This window comes from Mesitornis unicolor, unplaced genomic scaffold (assembly GCF_000695765.1).
Source record: "Mesitornis unicolor isolate BGI_N332 unplaced genomic scaffold, ASM69576v1 scaffold5971, whole genome shotgun sequence".
Classification (NCBI taxonomy): domain Eukaryota; kingdom Metazoa; phylum Chordata; class Aves; order Mesitornithiformes; family Mesitornithidae; genus Mesitornis; species Mesitornis unicolor.
The window spans coordinates 109,483-136,244 of NW_010161608.1; the positions used below are offsets into that span (position 1 = coordinate 109,483).

Here is a 26,762-nt window from a genome sequence, read left to right on the forward strand (position 1 = left end):
TTCAGGAACTAAATGAAGTCTTCACAAGTACAAACCAGAACAAATCTTTTTTGTAGCTTCCTCCAACTTTTCTTGCTAGGTTTTTTCCCTTGCCACAGGTAAGAAGATATGGTTAAAATAAAATAAAATAGAGATCCATCTGCCATTACTCGTGTCTGATTTTTCTTTCACATAATATGCAGACATTTTTCTATTTGAATTGACAATAGGAATTGGATTTCTTCTCCCCATTTCCATGGTTCTAGTCCTGATACTCAACAGTCTCTATAAATCTTGTTAATTTTTCCTAAATCCTCCTTTCTTTCTCTTTGAAGATGTCTTTGCTCTCAAGAGCAGGACAGCAGAAGTCCTATGCTATGAATCATTATGAGAGAAAACTCCCTTTAACTTAATTTGAAGCATCAAATGAAGAATACTGAATATTAGTATCAGTAGCTAACTTTTTAAGTAGGCTAAAAAGATATTACCTAAACAGACAGCAAATTGGTTTACTAACAGCTATATTCAACATGGTGGTGCAACAGAAGCTCTCTCTCTGGAAGGTCTTTAAACATGAATTTCCAGAATCTGGGAGAGTAAGGCTGGAAAAATGATGGAGTTGGATATAATGAATTTTTTTGACACTTTCCCAAAATGTCTCCAGTAAAGACACAGGATACTGGGCTAAGCAGATCTTTGCTTTTTTGACTAGATCTCTGGTTTGGTTTTTTTTCTTTTCTAAAGAAAGGCAGTAGGCCATTAATGAAAGAAATTCAGCTCTTTATCTGTACAGATTTCAAAACTTACAGTACTGACACAGTTGATAGACTAAATAGTCCATAAAATCTTCACAAACTCTCAGAAGCGAAGGAATTAAATGGAAGGAAAATCTATGCTTAGTTCTGTAAGAAATGACAGCTCATTGATAGCAAAGCTGAGTGGTGGTTCTTCCCCCTCTCATCTCCCTTTCCTTGTATGTTCCTATTGCCCACCTTGTGTTGATTTATCGGATCATGGGTTAATTAAATTCTCTCAATCTAGATAGTTGCCTTAATTGAGTGAATTAAACTCAAGAGAGTCTGGGGCATGCACAGAGACAGGAGGGGCCACACAGCTGTGAGCAGAACTCATTTTGGTGGCAGAGATTTGCCACTTGGAAAACTCAGTATCACTGTAGTTTCATGCACACAACCAACCTTGCAGATAACCCATACTTTTCTAAAAGTTCCAATAAAATACACAACCACAACCTCAGTTTGACTTAGCTTTTACTCCACATCCAGTTACAATGCATTAAGCAACAACACACCATAAACTTCTGTGGTTTCAAAGAAAATACAAATATAATCAAAATTGTGATCACGTATCACAAATTTGGCCCTTCCAAGGAAGATTCAAGAGAAAATGAGATAATGAAAAACATCAATTGATGCTTAAAACATAACAAATCACCCATCAAATATATTTTAGATTATTAAAACTGCTAGGCTAAAGCGTTCACTCCTCATGTTTACTCAAGTAAACAAGAAGCAACACCTCCCTCCTCTCCAGTTTACTACCTATGTACCTGCATACCAGAGTGGCGAGATGTACAAAGCAACAAATGCTAAGGTATGCTACAGTGACTATGACTTCTGAAAGGACTGCAGTATCTTCTGATACTGCCAAAAATAACCAAATAAGTGCTCCACCTGATCATGCAGTACACATTGCAGGATGAACAAAAAAAGAAAACAAAAGTAGTAGTACTAAGGAAACTGGTCATGGTTTCACAGATTCTCAGGTAGAGCCTGATTCACATCCATGCACTTTAGCAACACCACAGTTTAACACTAGTGGAACTGTGCCACTGATAATAATAGCAGAAGTCATTGAAATCCTCCTTCTCCCTTGCAACTTGAATTACTGAAGTACTGAATATTAAGTTGAGTGTTGAGTTATCAGTGAAGGGCAAAGGGTTAAATGAGAAGTAAAAATAGACTGGAAGATTCTTTCCAAAAGCAAAGTAAAACATTATGCTGTAAGAAAAGATCTTGTCAAAATATTGTTTCCTGTTACAGTTTTTACATTATTATTTATAACATACCTGTTACCTGCTTCTTCAACTTTTCAATTTCTTCTTTCAAACTTTTAATTTCTAAATCTTTGCTTGCTGTTATTGGGCCATCCACTGTTGAATACTGCAGAGCCTGGACTGTCTGGGTAGACTCTAGAAAAAGATGGAAGAGAGAGGGACAAATTACACACCTGACATGTGAGGATGTCAAAGATACCCCTTCTAAATTAAGATGTGCCAAAAAGCCCCTCCATTGAGGATTGTACAATTTATGATTTCCAACTGCTAGGTGCCAATTTTTTGGCAATTGTCACCTGGATAAACTAAGTTCTTAGAGGTTTTAAGAATGAAACCTTTATGCCATAGTAACCAAGGCATGGTGCAAATATAGTTAGCATGTTGTAAGAAGTTGCATACATGGAATATTTTAAGCATAAAGAGCAACAGCAGTTTAATTTGCCAATTGAAATAATGAAGAGAATTCTTTTCTGCTAGAAAGCATTCCATTATTTTTTCTACAGTATAACCCATACCTTACAAAGCTGCAAGCTAATCTCAGTCAAAAAAGTGATTTTTTTTTTAAATTATTATTGACTATACCTTGCAGTTTTCTACTAAGTTCAAGCTTTTCCTGTTCTAGACGTCTTATTCTCCTCTCATAAGCTTCTGTTGCTAAACTATCCTCCAGCGTTCTTTGAATGCTGGCATCAAGATCCATGGAGGGCGGTCCAGCAGTCAGTCTTAGACAGCTGCGGTCTGAAAGCACACTGGGGGGAAAAAATTAAACAGTACTAGATTTTACACCGTATTTAAAATGATTTAAAAAACCCAACCAATAAATAATTGTTTAAATTATTAATTACTGTGTCATTTGTTATACAGCCAAACAATACATTGTTGGTATGTGTTCATTAAAAATTGAATTCCTTTTTACCTAGCATGACTGATCTTCTCAATGCATTTTTGTTACATAAAAGTGAATGAACTCTTGATTAAAAATTATCATTATGGACAGTCTACATTACTCAGATAGCAAAAAGCAACAATCTAGATAGTAGTTTTACAATAACAGTTAAAATACAATAGTTTAAAATAATTAACTTTCCTAAATAATTTAAAGACAACAATCATACCGAATGGTGTGAAATTATGACATAACAGCTAGGGCACATACATATCAGAAATGCTGTGGCTCTGATTCTGTGGATACTCATGTACACATATACTACTTAGGCAAACAATCCTTCTCACTAGAACATCTCACATAACCAGCATTAAGCATATGTGTTTGTAGAAATATGGCTTCTCAGTGGTGGTAATAATTATTTATTTTCATAAATGATCTAGGAGAGTACATTGACTTCCTTGTTACTGTTTAATTCAGCAGTAGAGATGAACATGACAAATACCACATTAATACCAAATATCAATAGAAGCATTTTTTTTTTAAAGTTCCATTCAGACTGACAAGAGCACCAAAGGACTAGAAATAAAACCATTTTTGAAGTCTAATAAGCTACATTCTCTCTGGGTCCACACATCTGGTATTAACTTTGTCATATGCAGTTAACTTCATACATTGTCTGAAAAGCATCTTTCTCAACAGAACTCCTCTGAAGACAGGTGCTGACCTTTAAATTCATGTAAATTTTACCTACAGAGAGCTCATTGTTTTGGACAGACAGCATTTCAGATTATGGAATAGTAATTTCCTCAATAAACCACACTCTTTGGTATCTGTTTGCAGCTGGTTTCAGACAGAAGCTTAAGATATTATGTAAGTATCCTACAGACAATTTTGGAACTCTTAACTTACCAGCTACTTGTATAGGTGAAACCCACAAATGGTAAATGATGGCCAGAAAATGCAGTGTGCGATGGTGGAGGCATTGTTTCCTAGAAAAAATAATAGGGCAGTTGAGTAATTAATATCCTGTCAGACTTAAAAATAAAAAGATTTTCAAGTTTAATACCGTATTAACTATATTCACAGTCACCCTTACCTACAGCCCAAATGTGAAATGGCACAACCTAAATCTATTTATAATAGCATGCAATATACAAAATTAAAGGATGCTTGCATAAAAATGTATTTCTAATTAAACAGGCTATTGTTGGAGGAAACCAGAGTATTACACACATTAAAAGCCAATTCATTCCTTCCTTTCGCCAGGAAGCTCTTAGCACAAAGATTATCACCTTTTATTCCCTCCTATGCTCCTCTCCACTATTCAGTCAGCAGGGCGTCCTGCCTGAAGACTTACCAACCCTGCTTCTGAGTGGGCTGTCTCTATTTGGGCACATCAATACTCAGACATTTACTGAAAAGGAGTAATGCAACAGAGTTTTCTAATCTCATAAGTGCTTTGATCATTTCTTCCTTCATTGCTCCTTTTTCCTGCCAAAGAACTACAAATCAAGACAAATCTTTGAGCCTCTCCTCAGGCTAAATAATGTTGTTGCTCTATTACTCCAACTATTATAAGTTCTAATATTCTTGTTAAATATCCTGTTAAAAGTTTCCTGGGTTTAAGGTTTGTTGCTACACTAGAAATGGCCTTAATGGTCTTCAAAAGAAGCTCCCTAAGAAGAAGATTATCACATGAAAAGTGCTAAAATGTTCTAAATTTTAAGAAAGGTAACACAAAGATTTTTTCTAAACTCAAGCAAAATAAAAAGAAGGATTCAGCTGTACATTTTCATATATAAAACTCAGCACAAGACAATAAGCCTGTATTCAAATCAAATAAAAATTACCTTTCCAGTGGTGGCATCAGCTACATTACATCACAACCTTCACCTTTTAGCAGACAAAAATCTTCACATTAAAAAAGCATTCCCAGAATAAAATGCAACATCAATGACATGACTAGATTCTTTAAGTACATCAATTCCATATCGTTGGGCATTTTGGAAACAGTGGACAAGACCAAATGACAAAGCCTAAACTTTCCAGTAATTGATAATAAAAATATCAATTATTACACACTAAAGTTCTTTATTTTTCCTTTAAATTTTAACCTCATTATTCATAGATTCGAGTTTCAAAACTGTCTTTATGAATAACTTAAACACCAAATGCATAATTGTGTGATTTTAACAGCTCATATGACAGTTTTCAGGTACTACACAGGTAACAAAGTTGGTTCTAAAATACTGTATCTATGGATAATGATGTACGATTTGGTGAAGAATTTGTTTCTTTGCTGATTCTTTGGCAGAAATGAAAATACTTGTTTCCTGCTACTGGTGTTAATTCAACTGTATTATTATACTGACAAAATTATAACTGAATCTGTATCTATCATACCTATCAGTAAGGCAACTAAGTCAAACAGCTGAAAACTAAAACCATGCAGAACTTAGGCTGCCTGAACCATGCTGTTTTGCCTTTTGTGTTTATGTGTACTTTTAACATACTGCTTTAATTTAATTATGACGTATATAATTTTTCGATATCACCATGGCCTCATTCCAAGTTTAGGCAGAACAATAACAGTCATGGCTTTTCAACGCTGCCTTTTATCTTCAGCACTGGGTATTCCTCACTGGCTGTATGCCATTCAAACCTAGCAAAGCATTTAAAAAAAAAAAAAAAAAAATCACTACAGCTTCAGTGCTGTAGCGCTGACTTCTGTAATAGTAATGCAAGTATGTGAACTTTCCTCACAAGACGTGTATGAAAGATGGCAGGGAAAACACCTCCAAGTTAGATATAAGAATTTGAGGAGAAACTATACTAAATACTATGTCCACTAGTTGAAGCAAAAACGTAAAATATTTTTAGTCATGCAATGCCTCACGCTAGGTTTCTTCAGGGATGCTAGGTGTGAAAGCAAACAGTAGAAGTGTAACCTTCTTAAATTCAGCAAAACAAAAAACTAGCTTCAGATGTTTCAAATCAGTAAACTGAAAATGAAGGTCCAGAAACTAACGTCCATCTTTAACAGTTCAATGGCATTGTTTTTCACCCCAAAACATCTAAAGTAAATTAAAAATTGGACTCTGTTTTCACAGCTGAGTCCAATAACTCATCCCAACAGCATTGCTTCTTCACCTGCAGCTCCCTGCTTCTTTACAATGAGAAAACATTCACACCGCTCAAGCAACTTTAGAGTCTCAGCTGGGAGATAAGGCTCCGCAAAGGAAGACCCCTGAACCAGACAACATTAGAATGTGTGAACAACTTCCAAAAGGTATTTCAGCTTCACAAAGACTTGCTACACACAGCATCCATTCCTGCCACCCAACTCTGATAGCTATTCCTGGAGAAAATAATATGCAAATAGATACGCAAAGTATCTGTATAAAAATGTTTCAAGAAAAAACGCTTTTGTTGTGAAGGAAAATGGGAATACCAGAAGCAAGTGAGGAAAAAATGAAAAAAAGAATGTAAGTTGTCCTATGCAGCCAGACCGGTTTGCTTAATATGCCTATATGAAAGGACTCTGAGATATAATACACATACGTCTACCACTGGATTTCATCTAGTCAAAGTGTTTTAACCGTTTAACTGTGCAGCTCAAAGAAAGAGAATGCACATAATGATCACCCTGCCTGTATCAGTTCATGTTGCCTACTGCTTATCTGCAGGTCCAGGAAGCTCAGTGGAAATAAGATGCACAGGCAGTTCAGAAAACAAAAGCAAAAACCGTGAAAATGCTTCACCTCACATGCAAACAGCAGGATGCATCTTTCAACAAAGAAAACATCAGGGATCTGCTTGGCATGAATAAAGCCCTGGAGGGAAGTGGGATAAAGCCCCGTCATGGGATAAAGCCCTGGAGGGAAGTGAGGCCCAATAAAGCTGGTTAATATTCAAGGACCACCTCCTCCAAGTCCAGGAGCAGTGCATCCCAAGAAAGACAAAGGCAGGCAAGAATGCCAGGAGGTCTGCGTGGATCAACAAGTAGCTCCTGGACTTACTTGGGCGCAAAAGGAAAGTCTACAGGGAGTGGAAACAAGAACACGTTAGCTGGAAGAAATACAAAGTAGTTCTCCAAGCAGCCAGACATCAGGTTAGGAAAGCTAAAGCACGGGTGAAGTTAATTAACCACAAACTTTTGCCATTTACGCGCAACAAACACACAGAAATTAACTGCCATTGACATATATTTTGTTGTAAAGTATACTACAAAAGCAGATTAGTCAAAATGTCATTTCTATACTTACAGAATTTTTTAAGCAATCATCATCCACATCAAAGTTTGAGGTATCAGTAGGGCTGCTGACTTCTGGGATGTAAGGTGCCTCACAGTTTCTAATGTTGTCCCAATCAATCCCAGCGAAAAATGGATGGTTCTTAAAGTCTTCTATCCCATTTTGTCCAAGTCGATGCTCTCTGCTACAAATGAGCCTTCGGATGAGGTCCTTTGCACTTTCAGACACATCTGTCACTTGAGCAGGAAACTGAAACCTCTCCTTAAAGATTAAAATAAGAGAAAATAGTTTATTACCAAGAAAATGTTGGAAAAATCACTCTTAGTGAAAATTATTATGTAGAGAAATAAATGTGCAAATATGTCGGTTCTTAAATATATGCAGTAACGTTTCTAAGAAAAAAGACTTCCCCAAATGATAGAAACTACGGAATTTTTTTTGTTTCCTTTAATTCTTTATTTAAATTTCTCTTGTGCTGTTGAATTCTACATGTATCTCCATGTGGAAGAACATTTAAGAATCTTCTGCATAAGCCAAAAAATGGATCCGACAGAAGAAAGTAATGCTAAAAGAGTGATTTAATGTAGCCAAGATTTACTAAACAGAGTGAACTAACAGCCATGTTTTCAAACCCAGATTTTTGGTTTTTAACTGCTTTATCCTAAAGCAAAGCCATCTGCAATCTATAACCATAAACTTACTATATGGAAGCATATTTTTGTTCCGTATTTATGAACACTAACATGACTAGTACATAAAAACTTATTTTTAAGTAAGCTTCCAAGTTACTCTATTACTTATTAAAAATTAGCTTAGAGAGAGACAGAAAGAGAAAGGGCACTAACTTTGTGGTTCATTATTTTCCCATAGGTCTCCACCAAGGACTCAGCATAAAAGGGCGTTTCTCCATAAAGCATTTCATACATGCAAACGCCTAGGGACCACCAGTCACACTCGGGCCCATACTTCCCTTTTCCATCTTCCATGGCCTGCAAGATTTCTGGAGAGATGTAGTCTGGTGTTCCAACTGCCACTGAAGACTGGACCTGTGGAAGTTACATTTCCAGGAGTAAAATCAACTTTCACCATTACAGACACTGGTGTTTGTGGCACTGTGCATGTATATGTAAATTTAGCCTAGTGTTCTGGTTATAACAACAACAACTAAACACAAACAAAGGCTTCTAAATTAATAAAAAAATATTTAAGCATCCAGAGCACTACATACATGGGCATCCCAATAATATACTTTTGCTAAACTCAAAAGTATCTCTTAACATAGGAAGAACAAAACTGACAATTTTTGGGCTTAGTGCTGTTAAGCAATTATAGATTAGGTAATAACATATATTGACTCAAATACTTTGTAACACTGTGGTACATGATAACATACTTCACATTCACACACACAATTTACATTTACATTTTCCTTTATATTTACATACACAATTACATTCTAGTCACACCTACTATATGCTGTGCAAGTTAAATATACTACAATTAGCACATCATAGTATTTCAGTATCTCATCCTAAAGCTTACATTTTCAATAAAAGCTTAAGCTCAGAGCTAAAAACAGAGATTCGTAGTTCATCAAGAAACACCTACTCAGTACAGACAGTGCAGCTTCTCTTTCTTTATGTGCATCTAAAAAGATTTTAATATACGGTAAATCCAAGCAGTGTGCAGCCATATTTTGAACCAAGGTTAGTTGCATACCAATACCATTACAATTCCATTTTAGTACCTTTCCTCTTTATTAGCACACATTTTAGTAGCTAGCAAAGGACTAAAGAAAATGTGTTTAGAAATATATCATTATTCCTAATTTACCGTTCCATCTTCCATCAGTTTCAGACAAGAACCAAAATCTGCTAATCGAATATGTCCATTCATATCCATCAAGATGTTGTCTGGTTTAATATCCCTGCAATTCAAACACATTTCAGAATTAGTACAGAAATGAGTTGCACAACATATAGTCCAAGCATTAACTCTGCAACACTCTTATAATTCAAAACCAGCAACAGATCAGTAGACAGAACACAATCACTCATCATATGGTAAAATTTGCACCAGGAACATTTCATGACAGGGGCTGTAGATCAAACCGTATAATGTCTGTTAATTTTAGTAAGAATTGTGTGGTTAAATTCCTCTCATCTCTCTCAGGTAGATAGGAGAATATTACTTCTTTCAAACTTTTGTACATGAAACTTTTAAGTCATCAAGAATTTCAGTGAAGTCCTCTCAAGCGAAAGATGCACGCCTATTGTGAAGCCAGAAATTAATCACTAAGTTTTACTACAGAACAAAAGTCAGTAAAATCCTAACATAACTAACACATTTTTAACTGTAGTGTCTTTCTTCAACAGTTTTCTTTCAGGTACATCCCAGCTCACTACATATGGCTGTCATTCTTCTCCCAAAATGACCAACACAGCCATGATCCTTGTGTATCAGGTCATGATACACAAGGAAAAAAAAAATCTTTCTAAGCAGGCAACATAATAAATACTCTTATTTTGCCAGTTCAACTCTTTTTTTTTTTTTGGTCTTGTGTTTTACAGATAGCTGTGTACTGAAATACAGATAAAGTGTATGCCCTCAGTATGCAGCTAACTAGGACAAAAACATCTATGCGCTCTAAGTTACCAGAGGAGCATTTATTGTTCAACTTACAAACTAGGATCAAACGTGGAAATTCCTTTTCATTACAGTTTTCATAAATATCCATTAAGGAACATTTTTTAAATATATGACATTATTACATTCTTACATGCTTACTCTAACCTTATCTATTGTATTCTAAATGCAAATTACAACTGTATCTATAAAGCGCTATGAATACTTTCTCAGTGAACAGTCAGTTTGTAAGACATATGTTCAAATCCCCTAAAACAGACAAGTGAAGCACTCAGTTTGCTTCACTCCCCTAACAAGCGATTTGTCACTTTGAAGAGAACTATCAAAATACTCACAAGCTAAGATACTCACATTGCACATTACAACAAAGTTTTGTTGTTTTTTTTTTTTTGAATAAAAATTGAGTTATAAACTATGTTTACGGATAATTTATAATGGCAAAAAAACCAGAACCGCACGTTGAACAACATTATAGAAGCAACGACATGAAGGTGTTGCACTGTTATACACTCAGTGACAATTAATATGGTAACAGAATGTTGTTTTGAAGAAAAGTACTTTCTGAACTAGCGTCACCCAAAGACAAGCAGGAAGTGGCCCATGCTGAAAACAACTTTTAGTCACCTTCAAAACATGCAGAAACATTTATAAAGTAAAAGGCAAACGCTACTTAAGAAATCATACTTTCATTTCTTGCAACTGAGCATACAGACAACTCTTTACAAAGTAAATCATAAAAGTTAACTGAATCCATTCCCTAAATAACATTCTTCCACTTGATTTTTGCTAACACTAAATATGCCAAAGATTTGCAACCTCCAGATTAAGATAATTTTATTTATTTTACATTTACCCACCAAAAACATTCCTTAAACATGTTCCTAGATAAAAACAAACACATGCTTGTTGGGACCTCTGGAATTATAACTTGAGTTTAAAACACGCATCTTAAAAAAAAAATAAAAAAATCAAGCTCCTCTTAGAAGTTGGACCTAGTTCAAGCTAAACAAAAACATGAGTCACCCTTGAGGCTCCATTTATCCATGTTCTACCTTTTAATATATTCCCAAGAGAAATAATAACAATCATCATCATCATACCAACCTCCCCCATTCAATCTCACTAAACAGCAGAGAACATGAAAAATCTCATCCTGTTGTCAACACTGTGCAAAACCAAACCTTCAAACAACACTGAAAGCATAGAGGAACAAGTATTTCTTGCAAAGCGAAGTCTGTAAGGCTCAGTAATAACTTCCTAAGAACATTCTTTACAGCTAAGAGAAAAAAAAAGAGACCAACTCAATGCATACAAATTCTTTTCAGATCTTGTAACAGAAGGTATGGGTTATGAACAACTGTTCTGAATTCAACTGAACTACATTAATAAAAGACAGTTTGAAAGACAAGAATTGCTGGCACCTGCAGAGCAGAGGAGGCTGTAAGCAAAGTTAAGAAAATTATGAGCCCCAGAGGGGAACAAGGAAGGCAGGTAATTATTACCGGTGTAGCTGAAGAGTTTGAAGGTGGTCATTACGGGGAAAAATAGTAGGTGATAAAACTCACATCTCTAGTGAGCCTGCAGTTGTAGGATTCCATTAGTTATGAGTGTTGTGCCAGGTTTTTGTTTTGAACATGGACATTTGGTAACTCCTTTAGTGCCAGAACTGATTCTTCTCCTGCTCTAAACAGAGCATGGTCTTCCCTCTTCACATCCATTCCACACTCCCTGGCTTATCCCAGTTTCTTCACTGTATGAACTTGTTCCCTCTTTGCACCGCTTCCACCTTGACTGCAGTTTTATTCCTATCATTCCCTGCCTCCTAGACTCACCTCAAAAGTTGAGACGTCCAATCCTCCTATCAACCCCAAATTTCCTTCCCTTTGACCTCCTTTCACTCTTAGCTTCTTCACTCTTAAGTCCTAGTCTCTCTGCATGTACACATTTAACCAACCTTTGTCTCCCATCTCAGTTCTCAGCAGTGAGTATTTCCCATAGTCACTTCCCAGACCCCCTTTCCATTCCCACTGGCTTCCTATTTCTCTAATTCCTCTTTTCTCATGTCCAATTTTTGTTCTGTTGCACAGGAATCTTCTTTGCACCAAAAGAAAGAGCAATATTAACAACAAAGAGCCTCCACACTTTCTAGTGTCTATTTACCAACACCTCCCAAAATTGCAAGGCAAGTCCCTTCATTCTTACAGTTCTCAAACAGTGCAAACCTACAGCACAAAAAAATGGCAAAGCATTTAAAGACCAAACTCTGCATTGAGTTGTTAGAAAAATCGTAACAACTAACACAGTGGGGGAAAAATATAACCTGAAAATATCTACATGGTGGGCAGAAGAATGAAAATAAGACTCCATGACTCAGGGAAGATTCTCTCCTGGATTTCAACAGTGTCTCAATATCCCAGAACAGACGAATTTCTCACAGGGCTTGTAAAAAATATTTTATTCATTTAAAATCTAATGCATATTTCTTGATCTTGTTCCTGAAAAGAGATGACACTTACTGCTTCAGGCAGGTAATAAGGAAGGAAAATTCCAGACCAAGTAGCTAAAATTTGGCAAAAGTAATGAGCAAATAATGAAAAGCTACATGGTTTAGTGAATAGACCACTGGCCTGAATCCCTGTAGATTAGAGTTACTAGATGATTGTGGGCAAACCATTTCAACGTCACCCAATGATAACACTGGTGCTCAGTCAAGCAACTAATATCATCAGGCTAGAAGGCTATGGAGCACTAATACTCTAATAACCCTGTAAGTAGTTGACTATAATAAAAAGGTCTGCTCACTTGAAATATGAAATAATAATTCTGTTTCACAAAATATAAGCATTTGGAAGCCGTTTTATGGACCGGATTTATAGTGGGAACAAGGATTGAATTGGAGGAATTGCTCTGACACCACTGTGCCCTCTGGAGACCCTGATTTCTACCAAGTCCCGTACAATTCAGCCCCACTCTTGAGAACAGCTTCTGTGGAAAGCCCAATGTGCAACGGGTACAGGTTGCCAGAGTTAGACCTGGTACAAATCAAGGTAGTACAAGTTCCTCAAATGTACTCCACAGTGAATTAAGGGGACACAGGGACACAGCATACCCAAAGAAATACAAGTCTTCCTTATAGCAATTTTTTGTAGCATTGCCATGGTAGGATGTGAACTGAGCAGACTGCTGTTCTGGTTTTTTGAGGTTTTTTTGAATGAGTGATAGACCAGCAATCAAAGCAGCTAGAAATATGGACCAAACAAACTTATTTAAAAACACGTATGTCTATTTAAACCATTACTCCAACCCAGAGTACAGGAGTGACATCTGTTTTTCTGAGCTGCATTGGCCTTGACTGTAGGAAGAAATCAGCACTGCACAGCAGCTTGGATAAAGCGATGCTCTTTGTATTTGTTTTGCAGAGTTTCCTTATTTACTTCTGTTCATCTGGAGAATGCTATAGGAAAAAACAGCCTTATGTGATACTGGAAACTTCACTTGCACAGAAAATGAGAGTGGAGGCTTATGAAAAACAAATTACAAGTCTTGAATGAAGCATTTTTCATAATGCTTCTTGGTTTCATTTGGGGAGCTGTTCTTCAAATTGGCCTGTTTATCCGGATGACTTCACTCACCTCTCTTTAGAGCAGTTTACTTTCTTAACCCATAATTTAAACCCAAACATTTTGCATACTCACTGTGTTAATATAAACAACATTCTGAAATAGGACTACAGCAGATATCTGGATTATTGCCATTCATTTTTATTTTTCTGCTAATGAGGCAGAGTAGAATTTCATTTGTTCAGTAAGATTCAAGAAAAAGTATTCCCTCTGAGACATGCTAAATCCATAGCACATTCCAGCTGTAAAACAAACTAAAAAGAATTTTTAATACATATGAATGTATCTTTTTTCCTGGATTCATTTCTGATATTAAATGAAACCTCAGGAATTATGAGGTCTTGCATTTTGAAAGTTGGACTAGACACCCTATTATGTGCCTTCCAACTTGAATTATCTGATCATTTTACGGTTTCAAAGTATACCTGTTCCTGAGGTCATCTGTGCCATTCTCTGAATTACTGAATCAATGCTATTCAGTTATTTGAAAGATCACATGAAGTTCCTCAGGTCTACAGCACAGAAAGCAGCAGATTTCAGAAGAATCTTAATTTTGTTTCATGGGCAGCCTCATGGAGGCAGGGGACCAGACAAAAAGAAAGAAAAATACATCGAAAATAGAGTGATATTTAATGCAAGACATTTAATGTAACAGAATGATTAAGCAGCAGTCGTGTTGGACACTACCAAAGTTTTTTGCCAGAGGACCAACTCATAGGCCCACATATTTCAGTTTCTGTGATAAAAACCCTGCTGGCATTCAAGAGTTTGTGACCAGCAGGGATCTCTTAATCATAACTGTAGAGTTATGATGCAGAAAGTGCTCCCTTTGGTTATTCATCTGTATTGTTTTTATTCTGTTTTTCAAAACAAAAATGATCAGACAGAAATGGAGGAAAAGGCAAGTCCTTCCCTGTAATTAACGTCAACAAAAAGGTGGCCAGATGATGCAAAGGGGCACTTCTCAATATGCCAAATATGTCCCCACTGGAATAAACATTTCAAATGCTAATGGACTGTCCTCATGTACACAGCTGAGCTCTTAAAAAAGCAATAGAACTGAAATGACAATAAATGGGCTTATGTGGTTCTAAATTCAACAACTGCAATGGGAGCTGAGCCTCAGGAAAGAAATGGACCTGTCTGAAATCAAAAGGTTTGATAGCTGAGCTATCAGCTTATTTTAGGCTAAGAAAGGGATATTCAAAGAACAAATTTTTATTTGTAATGCTAACATCAGAAAAGTATGGAAATTAATTAATTTTCCTAAACAGGTCACACACCCCAAGATTTGCTATCCTTGAATAGTAAAGAACAAAATTGAATAGCTTACATTAAATTATTTTTCTGCAAAATCTTCACATGAACAGTATTTTTTTCAATACTACCAATGCAAATTAGAATACCAGCAGATGAGAAAAATAAATTAGTTTCAGGTGTAACTGGCAGCACAAAGAAACTAATCCAGACAACTTCTTCCTAATTGAGGATTTCACAGCACATTATTTTCTCATTATACATGCAAGAGCATTCCCCAAAAGTATAAATCAAAAGGTTAAAAGCAGACATCAATAGTTATAATTATCCACTCTTACAACAATAAATGTTATCCTTTGCCAAGTTACCTACTCTAAAAAAACATAACCAAGATTTTACTGCCAGAATGCCTGGACTTTTCATCTAAAATTCCTTTAGAACACAGAATTATCCTTTGTCAGGACAGAAGTCTGGCAAACTTTATTTCACTCCCTTCTGCTGTTTCAGACAGGCTTTTCTTCCACATTCCTTCTCCTCTCACAGAAATGCTACATCCAAGATAAAAAATGAAGACATCTGGTTTTGGCAGCACTCCAACGAAAGGAGAAAATTTGGTGCCTGTGAAGTTTTCATGAAGCTCTTCAGCGATGCCATACTGACAGTCTGCTTTACATACGTGGAGCAAAACAGCCAGTGAACTTCTATCGAGAATGGTGGTCAATTGATGCATATTTTACTGTCAAACCTACGGGCATTGATGTCCAGGAGCTTATTTCTATTTTCCATTACACTGTACTGGGTTATATCAAAGTCAAACTTACCATATTCTGCCAACTAAAGTTTATCTGCATTCTAGTGAGAAAAACTAGAATTAGGCTCCATCTGGCAGAAAGACCAATGCACACAGAGCCAAATTAGATTTGGACAGTTGGCAGTTATTCTTCAGTAATCCCAATAAGATAGGCTGCACAAGATAGCAGCATGAGAAAACTGGAATATGTTGTACCTCATTAACCGTGCCTCTTATCAAGACTCTACGGTGCCTTCTCCTAAACAGACAACTCCTCCACTTTGGAGTGGAATCCAAAAAGTGCTTATTTTCAATTGAATTCAAAATAAATAACTTTGATCATAACCTTATTATTTACATAGCACTCCAACACTTGCATCATGTTTGTATATTAAACAAAACCTGCTTCATATAACGCTGACAAACTAAAGCTTGCAGCTGAAGAAGTAGCTTTGTGTGCAGCCTTGAAGTCAATAGTAGTAGTAAAAGACTAAACACTTTAAGTCTTAACAGTATCTTAATACTGTAAAACTCCTTTGTTTTCTCATTAACTCTCGATAATAAATCATTATGTTTGTGCTGTTCCAGGAACACCCAGTAATTCACCTCTACTAAAAGAATCTCGCTACTCTCAGCAGCAGGAGATTCATTTAAATCCTATTAAAGTCAACGGACAGACTCCCATCAATTACTAGGAAACGTCAACCAAACCAAGACAATAAAAGTTCTAGATCTAAGTTACAGTCGTCATTTATTAATCAGTGTGTGCAATTCTATATTTACACTATTACACATCCTAACGAAGTTTTATTCTTAGAAATTACAAAACTAAATGAAAGACAATACAGAAATCAAGGTTTCACGTACCAGATGCAGTACATGTGCTACCTCACATACAGAACCAGGTATTGAATCCAAACTTAGTTTCACACTATACGTTCTGCCAAAGTGTGCTTTTTTAATATCTAATGCAAACTGAGAGAAATAACTTTTATGTTCACAAAAATAAGATAATTGCATTCCTCTTCTACTACAAAGAGCCTGCACCACAGACTTGAAGAACACAATGCAAAAAAAGACTGGTGAATTGTTATCCACACTGAGCGTGGGCAACACAAGAGGGTATAAAATGAAACTGGAATGAAAAATACTTAGATGAGACATTAGAAAACACTTCCATTATAACGACAGTAGGACACTGGAACAAACTGCGTAGAGAAATTTCACCATCTCCATCTGTGTATTTTTTTTTTTTTTAATAACTGGTTAGACAAACATCCGTCAAGAGTGGTTTAGCTATAGTCTGATCTTGCCTTGCAGCAGAAGAAAAGTATTAGCTGACCTCTCCTAGTCCTTCTCTCTACAGTTTCATACTGCTCTCTACTTCCTGCCACTCAGACAAGTATTCTGGACACAACACTGTATTTACCTCATGGTATCCAATGTTCTTTATGAATTTCAAATGTTAATAAAGGAAATAATAACAAACAACAGGGAATGAGCACATCAGCCAACACATATACATCTTGAGTTTGTTCAGGCACTGATACTCATTCCTGAACACTTGAACTGAGTGCAGTTACTGGCTTATAAATAATTGTTCCACCACATCATATTGTAATGCCCTAGAATTCATTTACTTTAGAAAAATATCTCCCGGTGGCCTTTGTGCATATGTACTTGCTTTCAAATAATGGATCTTTCAAATATGGTAACAGCTCTAAAACAAGGATAATTATTTTTAAAAGCTGCTTATATCCAATTTTTTTCCTTCTTTTGAAACAGTAAGTATAATGGTTGATTTGAAAAAATCTTTTTGATAAGTGCTTGGCAGCTACATACTCCCTGTAGCTACTGCCTTTCATCTAAAATGCTAATCAACTGACAGAACCAGGTATCTATGGAGAAAGCCCTCGCATCCAGGCTAGGCCCCTCATGCAGTATTTTGAAGAGATGTCAGGGCAAAGTCATTTGTGATGTCTAAGGATTATTTCTATTGTCTTGTCAGTGTTACAGACTAAAACCACGAAGGCACTGTGACATTTTTAAACATTTTAGATTTTGTACCCTACAATGCTGATTTACAGATGTCATTTTAAACACCTATGAAATAAAAATTAAAGCGTTGTAGACATCAAAAAGACAATTCTGTATGGCAAACACTCATGAACATAATGGAAAGTCTGATATCCAACACCTGTAGAAACTGGGAAAAGTTCAAATTTAAATTGAAAAAAAAAAAGTAATTAGTTGAAATAGTCTTGACTACCAAACATGGCAACCACTAAAAAAATAAATTAATTAAAAACAACAAAAAAAATAGCACAAATACAGAAGTCAGTAACTTTCCTCAGGGTTGTCTCGTACCAAGACCAAAAATCTTGTAGGGACTCAAACATAAAATTGGGCACACATAAAGAACTGTACATTTGAATGTTTAATAACGCATTGATCTTGAATAAAATAGTATTGCTGAGTAAAAATTCATGCATAAAAAAAACCATGAGAGCCTTGTACTGTATTTCTTCCCAGGTAATTTTAAGTTTCAAATAGCTATTTGTGATGGTCTCTCAGGATGCAAAATATTTGAGGCACAAGCAAAAAAGTTTTGAAAGATGTGCAAACAAAAGATGAAAGAAACAAAACAGGCATGGTTTTAATTTTTTTAGAAGCAAAAGCTAATTTGAAATAGGATAGTTCACCTGGCAAGCAGACTACACTGGAGAGGCCCTAAAGAAAAACAAACCAACCAACCAACCACAGTTGAAAATGGGCTATGAATCTGAACTTCTGCCATGGTGGACTATGTACTATTTGTGAACGAAGAGTTTAGAACCTTTCATTTACACGGCATTTAGAAAACAAAATAAAAAAACCTGGTTTCGTTTCTATATCTCCAACTGGTGTTCTCATTTTCTAATAGCCTACGAATACATGCAGTGGAGGACCTGGCTGAGTGCACTCAATATTTTTGCCTGTCTAACCTGCCCAGCTGTCACAACGCTTTTTTTGGATCCGATCATTCTGCTTATAGTTTCACATTCCTCAACAGAAACTCCACACCAATAACATTAATCAGAGGAAATGGCCATTTGAGTCAACACTTGAGAGAATAAAGGCCTTCAAGTTCAAGCTCAAAGTTGCACGAATATTGAGAAATAACACTAAGTATGTGGCAGAAAATTAACTATCATAGAAGTGTAATCAAATACCCTGAACACAGTTTGCTTTTTTATTATGGCAGTTTATTAGATGATATTTTAAAATACTTAATAAAAACCAAACTAATTTAAGCTGATGCTAGTAAAAATGTCTCATTGACCACTCAATTTTAAATATTAGGTTTATTCACTTAAGATTCCAATGTAATTACAACGAAATACCAAGCAGCTTGTTTGAACTCTGAACTTCAGCTGACAGAGCTATGTCTTGGTTGCTGAACTTCACTGTTCCATATCATTCTACACTTTTTCCTCCAAGAGACAGGAATAAAAATACTATCATGGCAATTAAAAAAAAAAGACTGTATATTTGCCATGTTTTGCCATGTCAACTTTACTGGAATTCAATTTTGGCTTCCAAGAACCTAAGTAAACAGATTAAGAACTCCACAACCACTACCATGCAGCATATTTTAAAGATTAAAAAATTAAAGTCTGCTAAGTAAGGCTAATTCATGTCAAAGCTTTTAGATTTCTAATAGTATCATGAGTTACTGGCGGGTAAAGGAGTAGAAAGAGTAAGCTCCTTAAGAATGTTATGTCCGTCTGTGAGTGCCATCTGTCAAAGAAATCCTGCAAGAAGAGGCTAAAGAGGAATCCAGTGTATGCCCAGCTGTTGCACTGTAAATTACTACCTATGCTAGAAAACTTTAACACACACTTCCAGGCAAATAAATGCTTTCTTTCCTTTTGATTCTCATTTTAGATATGCAATCTCCGCTCTCTGCATTTCAGTACAACCATACATAGTCTCTGAAGCAGCTGATTGCATTGAATAATTCTGAGAGTAAATCAGACTTGATTGGTTTTGACAAAGACAGTCAAAACCACATTTTTCATATGCATTTTTTCAAAATGCACTGATGATACCAAGACAGCAATTCACAGAGGACTGTTCACTCAGCTGTCTGGATAATTTAAGTAGTACTAATATATATTCTTAAATACGAGTTTGTATGTGCATCTGTGTAAGACACACACACGTTTTTTAATTATCAGAGATATTTTTAAGTGCCCTGAGCTTGAAGCAAGCTGTTAGCTGCAAATCCTTACAAAATTTCTGGGACTGATGACACAAACGAACCTGCCGAATCCATACTGCATCCCACAGCGACTCTTCCCTAGTCTTTTTCTATTTTCTGGGAATAAATACACAGATAGAAATACAGCAAGAATTACAAGAGGTGAGGGAAAGGGAGGTCCGCACAGAAATGAGTTCTGAGATGACCAGATGCTTTTCCTTTTGCCAAAGGAAGGATATATGGTCTCAATATGAGGTTGATCTTATCCCTCTCCCATCCATGTACTCGATCAGCAATAAAAATCAACATTAAGCTATAAAAATATATTGGGGGGGGGGAACACAAAGAAGAATGTAGAACATCGTTTAAAGACACATAAAACATAAAGGAACAGAGAGGACATAACAAAAATTTAAATGAATTGTTTCTTGTTCCTGTGTTACATAGGAAACAGAGCAAAGATAAGATTCAAAGGCTGCAAAGTAAACCCTGGAGGCTACAAAAAAAAAAAAATGGTTTACAGTGAGAAAAAAAACCCAATGCCATCCCAAGAGAACAAATATATACATCAAATACTTCCTATGGCTGTTGCAAGCATGTGAAGAAGCACTGTTATATCCTATATATATTACTGTTCTTCCCCCAGGCTAGTATGGCTTTAGATTTCACATATTTTTTTGAAAGACTTCTCTGCCCAGCAGGAAGAAGAATGTTTCAGAAAATGACACTACTATACAGCCATTTTAATGTGCTCCACAGATCCTTTGCTTTCTTCTTCCCTCATCCAATAAAGGTTTACTCAGCAGTTCCACAGATACTTGAGATTCCTCTTTTTTAATGCAAGTCAGTGTTCTTAAGACTATCTCTCCCAATCCAAAAGAAAAAAAAGGGGGGGGGGCGGGGAGGGGGGAGAGAGGGCACTACTGAAAAACAACAGACAAAAGCACAGCTTTTCCAAATATGACTTCTACTTAACTAAGCCCTAAATTACCAGTATATAGGTTAAATGCTAACAGGATAGAAGATTCCTTCCAAGTGAGTAAGTAAAAAGTAGAACAGTGGAGAGTAAACCTACTACTCCTGAAATAATAAAACTAAACTTAGGATAATCTCTTTTGCTTCCCCTCAGTTTGATCATGTTCTTTATCGTAACACAAATATGGCATTGCATTTATTACCTTTTGGTTATTTGCAAAAAAAAGAAAGCAATAATAAATACCTGTGCTTAAGGAATTCTATTCGTAAGTTGTTAAAATACAGCAGAAGATACTGCCACTAAATACAAGAAATGCAAAGTGACTGGGACAGAGAAAAACAGAGTAAGCACACATATGAAAGCACATCTATCTATGGGCACAAGGGAAGGAAGAAAACTGTATTTCAATGAAAAATTAGATTATTTCATGTTATTATTAATTCTATGTCAACCACATGAATGGCTGCTAGTTCAGCCTGACCCATGCTGATAGAGGCTGAATCAAAGCCTTGATGGAGGCAGCAAGAATGGGAGTGTGTCTTACAGGAGTGCAGACTTGCAAGGCTTTATACTAGAAAAAGCAGCAGCATAGGACTGTATCCTGTGTGCTGTTCTAGAGACAGATGGAGAATCATGTCACAACCCTCCCATGAAATTCCCAGCCAAGTCCTCTGCAGGGGGAACAGCACACGGGGTGGAAGAACCCACCAATGGAAGGAGCTGAAGGGCTCCTTCTTAAAAATGGCTGTAAATCCCAGAAAGCACAACTGAAGAAACAATCAAATCCTCTCACTTCTATCATTGTGTAATTTTTTTCTTTTTTGCTCCTATTTTGCTATTTTGAGACAGTAGGCTGTTTTCCTTCTTGACACTAAAATTACATTCAATGTAACAGATTTTTGGCCTACATAATGTGGGTTTAGATTTTCGTTTTAACTCCTTACACTCAGGGATTCTTCTACCTTATCTGCTTTTCAGACTGCAGAGGATTTGGGCGAGACTTTTATAAGAGACTGAGTTTGCCAGAGAGAGAACTTCTGAGTCTTTAAAACACTGAAGAACAGCTGAAGGGGAAGGTGGTAAAAGTGAGGTTGTATCAAGTTTGCTAAAGCACCCAGGTGAACCAGAAGCCTGCATTTCAGTGAAAACCATGGAAGTGATTCAAGCTTTGTCATTTTTAGATCCTACGACAGGATAGAACAGAATTCACATTGAGAAGCCACAATGAGAAAACACATAGGAGGAAACTACGCACTTCATAGCACTGTTGTTTTTTTTTTATTAAAGATTAAGACAATTGATTAGAGATGCCTAACTGTTGTGTTCAAGACAGATTCAAATAAAAAACTGCAACTATAGAGGGAAAGCTGAGGTTCAACTCACATTTTAAAAAGAAAGGTAGAGAATACTATCTTCAAACAACCAGTTATTTAGGAATACTCAAAAGTAAGCACTTCCCCACTGCCTTCAGAGAAGTCCCTCATTTATTCCTCCCCTTCTTGTTTCCCTGCTCCCATGCTTGTTTTCCATGAAGTATCCTTCACTTATTCATTTGAATAGCTGGTGACTTGGAGGATCAAAGTTGCTATTTTCAGTCCCTTCACCTGCGGTTAATCTCATTGTTGCTTGCCTGTTTAAGCAGAATTAGTTAGCCATTAGATGCAGAATAGACAACAGGGAGACTGACAGTAAGTCTTTGGCTGTATGTAATGTTGCAGAAGGTGCAATCCAGAACTCACATAATGAGCATTTTTACCCAGTCTTGAGGCTTGATTGTTATTTCAAATTATGTGACTTCATTAACGTCTGTATTTATCATTATTGTCTGGTTGAGACTCCAGCACTGCTTTCTTCTTGCTGGAAACCAAATTGAAAAGCAAATTCTTTAGAGCAGGAACCAGCAGTTCAGAACTTATATTAGCAAACAGACCAGTTACACCTATGAATGATTTATTAATGTGATACATAAGCAGAGTTAATACAAATCTTTCCTTGGGCACACGCTACATCGGACTGCTTCAGGAAAAATCTGAGTAAAAATCCAAAGTAAAAATTTTACTTATTTCAAATTAAACATCCTGTAAGACTGTCCTCATTTTCAAAAGTGTGGACTCAAATATCGTTCCTAACTGGTGTGCCTCAGCTGCAATCAGAAGAGACATTTCTGAACTCGCCACCAGCCAAATGACTTCCAGCAGGGTGTTTATTTTAAAAAATGGGGAAGTTTTTCCATAGTTCTTGACATTATTACGAAAGTATTCTGAGAAAACAATGTTTCATAAGTATGCAAAGTTACCTACATGCCTAACACTATTTTTGTTTTCACAAATTGAGAGAAACACCTATTCTGTTTTGAAACACATGAAAGCAACGGACAGTGTTTAAATACTGAATTTTTAGTACTCAACTGGAGATGTCCTGTTACAGATGGACAACTCGATACTTGGTTCCTTAAATAAATAAAAGCTTTCCTTAAAATATCTACTTAAATTACCTTCCTTATTATAGAATCATAGAATGGATCTGGAGCTGAGGAGTATACCAACTATATAATAGTGGGAAAGTACTACCTGCCTTACTTTCTTTAATATAACTAATAAAACAAAAACCCAGGATTGACATTTGAATATCAAACACACACTCAAGGATATAAAATCGTGGTTCAAAAGAATCAATTAGACCAGAAGTTTACCAAAAAAAGTCTCTGCCACTCTCCTGAAAATTCTGTCTACTCAGGTTAAATTCAACTCAATTGTATTGACATGAAATCCTCCACCCAGGCACCAGGTTAATCAGATGGCCTGCAAAAGCAGACTGGACAAGGAACTCAGCAGTCTGCTTCAAGATAAACTTTCTTATACAAAATAAGTCATGTGCAACTCACTAGATAAATTCTGAGAATTTTGTGGCTTTTCCCCCTACATTTCAGTTTTAATAGAATTTTAAAGACTTGTTGCAAGACCCTAAAAATTGTAATGATAAAAGACAACCATCAATTATTGATGCTTTTATAAAGTACACAATACAGAAAGGATCAGTTATTTAGGAACAATAACAAGGATTTACCAGCTGAATTCTGTTTAAGCTAATCACGTCTTTCCTCTTAGCTAGATCAAATGTTCCTGTTATCTGTCTACGGTCAGGTCCCTTATAAAGCCTATTGAAGGGACCAGGCTCTGACCTCCTGTGAAGTAGCATGCAGCAGATAAGGTATTCAGAGTTCTTCTGCTTAATATATCATGCAAATGTAATTACAAATCTCAGTAAGATTACTACTGATGCTATTTAAGCGTTGTACAAATCAGTATCATGCCATCAGACACTTTCAGCCAAAAATTCTCATTATTATAAAACACAAATTAAGTTTAAGCCTGCGGTACGAATCCCACACAAGCATGCGTATCTCAACTAACTCTCAGACTAGCTGCATTTTTACCTTAAATGTACATTTGGTCTTCAGTAACTGCTCACTGTGTTCAAGCAGATTAGAGAATTTAAACTGTAACAGAACCCAGGAACTAAATCAGGATTGTGTCAAAATTTCTAACGAGATACCAGAAACGTCTTCATCCCAGTCCAATATATTCTCTGTTTTCATGTGGCAATAGGGATTTCCCAATTTTTCAGAATACTTCTATTATTTCATCACTCTCTCTAGTACAGAGGGATTAGCAGATTTTTAATGCTAATATTATATACACATGTAAAATTGCACCAATCTGGTATGAGGGAATTGGTAAGTAACAACAGAGCCACAACAAATTTGTGAAATGCTTATTGATCTTAATCACACAAGCATAGCCAAAACGTTATACCACACTTTCTAATCCACAGAAATCGGCACCTGCAACAGGAAGACACTCCAAATCAGAATGAAAATCTAGGGGTTTTTTACATGATAGTCTCCAAAACATAGAGGTTTCACATTAGTTTCATCAAGACACTGCAAGATACTCACACTTGGTGTAAACTGGGAGGAAGAAAAACACAAATACATTGAGACAAGCACAGTTATGGCAGGAGGCAACACAGAAAGATTATGGCAACCCATTTAAAAGATAAGTAGGGAAATCAGCAAGTTGTTTTGCATTTATGCAAGATAACGGCATAGTACAGAAGCTTATAAGGCATTTAAAAATTACGGGACAGCAATTTTGGGTGTTGGTATATACATAGAAAAAGCAGGAAAATGACAGAACAAGCAAAACAGGATAACACAACTCGTACCTCCCAAGGGAAACTGCAATAAACAGCTGCTACATTTGTTCATGTTTCTAATGGAGCTGGCATAATTGTTGATGACACAGACTTTTTTTAAAAAAATAATTTACATTAGGCTTATCTTACATTAAGGTCAGACATCATAGTCTATTAGAAATCTGTTTTCCTTAATTGAAATTACATCTGTGAGAAGGGATGCAAAGGTCTAGTTTGAAGTCAGATACCAAAATACACAAATGTTGGATTTCTTGCCCATGACATCCTCAGAACCCTTCTGATGGTTTTAGAAAAGACAAGTTAATCCCATTTATGATATTCAGATGGGAATAGTGATGTTTTACATTTCAGTATTCACAACTGTCCTAAGCATCTGACTGACAAAAAAAATCATAACATTAGTAATACAGAATCTCAAACATTTTCCAGCAACTATGGTTGGAAGCAACAAGGTAAGCAAAGACTGAATGAGTGGTCATGGAAGAACTGCAAGTTGGCAATAAGTTCTTTTCTTGGCTTTTGTTATTTAATTTCCTATACCTTTTGGGGTTTTACGTTCTTAAAAAGAAAATCAAATTTGAGATTCAAGTGAATAGCAAGAGAATGTTATTTCGAGCTACTGAAATTAATCGGGCAGAAAAGACTGTAGACTGTTTTAATGTTATACAATTTTCACTTCCTAAGACACAATGCATAATAATATTTAGAATGATAATGCTGAATACCATGTCAGACCATGCAAACACTGGAAGCAAAATCTGAATTCCTTTGCAAGCTAAGTCATCAGGATCAGGTCATTTCTGTCACAGTATTATGAATTGACACAGAATCATGTATGAAAATGTTTTAATGGATTTTTTTTTTCCTACACAAGTAATAGTGCCACTGAAAGAACAAGTCCCAGGACTAGTAATGGTATTGGAAAGGAACTGGCTAAGAGATAGATGACAACAGGTAGGTACTGAAAAAGGAAATAAAATCAGAGGAAGATTACTAGCACAAATCCTCCAGGGTCATTATTGAAACCAATTTAACATTCTAGTTAATAACCTTGGCACAAAAATAAACGCATGCTAATAAAATCTGTAGATATCACAAAGCTGGAAAGCAGCAGTAACAGCAGAGAAGAATATGTCTGGAATACCAGACATACAGAAATGGCTAAAGTGAAGACTATAACAACAGATAGCAAATTAAATCTAACAGTGTAAAATGTAAATACCTGCCTATTAACAGCAGAAACTTCACCTATACACTAAAACCTTATTGACTGTAAATGACAGAGCAGAAGGAATGGTTACACCAAATAACTACATGATACCTGTACCCTTTCAGTGTGATGGAACCACAGCTCTTGGTTTCACTGGGAGAAATATTGCAGTAGAGAGAGAAAAATACTGCTGCTAGAACACAAGTTTTTTCTAAAATGTCATCTGGAATAACATTTACAATCCTTGTCATTAAAGTTTCAGAAAGTTCAAAGTTATCTGACAATTTTAAGAGTGAATGACAACTTTAGGAATGACCATACTCAAAACTGGCATGAAACACTACTTCAAAAATTGCTATCTGTAAAAGAAATCCCTAAACACTTAACTTACACACAAGAAACTTCTATCAGACTGCCAAACATGTGTCAAAACCTAACTGTGGCTCCAATAGCGTGAAACAGACCAAAATGAAGTAGTCACTGTAGTACAGAAATTTAATTCTTTTTCATCACTACTAAACTGTTTGGAGTTAGACCCACATTTAAATAAACATTATCTTTTCCAATTCTACTTTTATTTTGCAACACTTTCCCATGATCAAAATCA

At 36.0% G+C, this 26,762-nt stretch overlaps 1 protein-coding gene across 1 annotated transcript in view; it reads right to left on the reverse strand.

Moving 5' to 3' along the window:
* Positions 1–26,762, reverse strand: part of CDC42BPA (CDC42 binding protein kinase alpha (DMPK-like)) — a 119,718-nt gene that overhangs the window by 67,446 nt on the left and 25,510 nt on the right. The window contains exons 5-10 of the mRNA XM_010193375.1: positions 9,029–9,122; positions 8,041–8,241; positions 7,208–7,456; positions 3,852–3,931; positions 2,636–2,802; positions 2,066–2,188 (exon numbers count right to left, since the gene is read on the reverse strand). Coding sequence (XP_010191677.1) covers positions 2,066–2,188; positions 2,636–2,802; positions 3,852–3,931; positions 7,208–7,456; positions 8,041–8,241; positions 9,029–9,122 — 914 coding nt within the window. The remainder of the gene's footprint in view (positions 1–2,065; positions 2,189–2,635; positions 2,803–3,851; positions 3,932–7,207; positions 7,457–8,040; positions 8,242–9,028; positions 9,123–26,762) is intronic.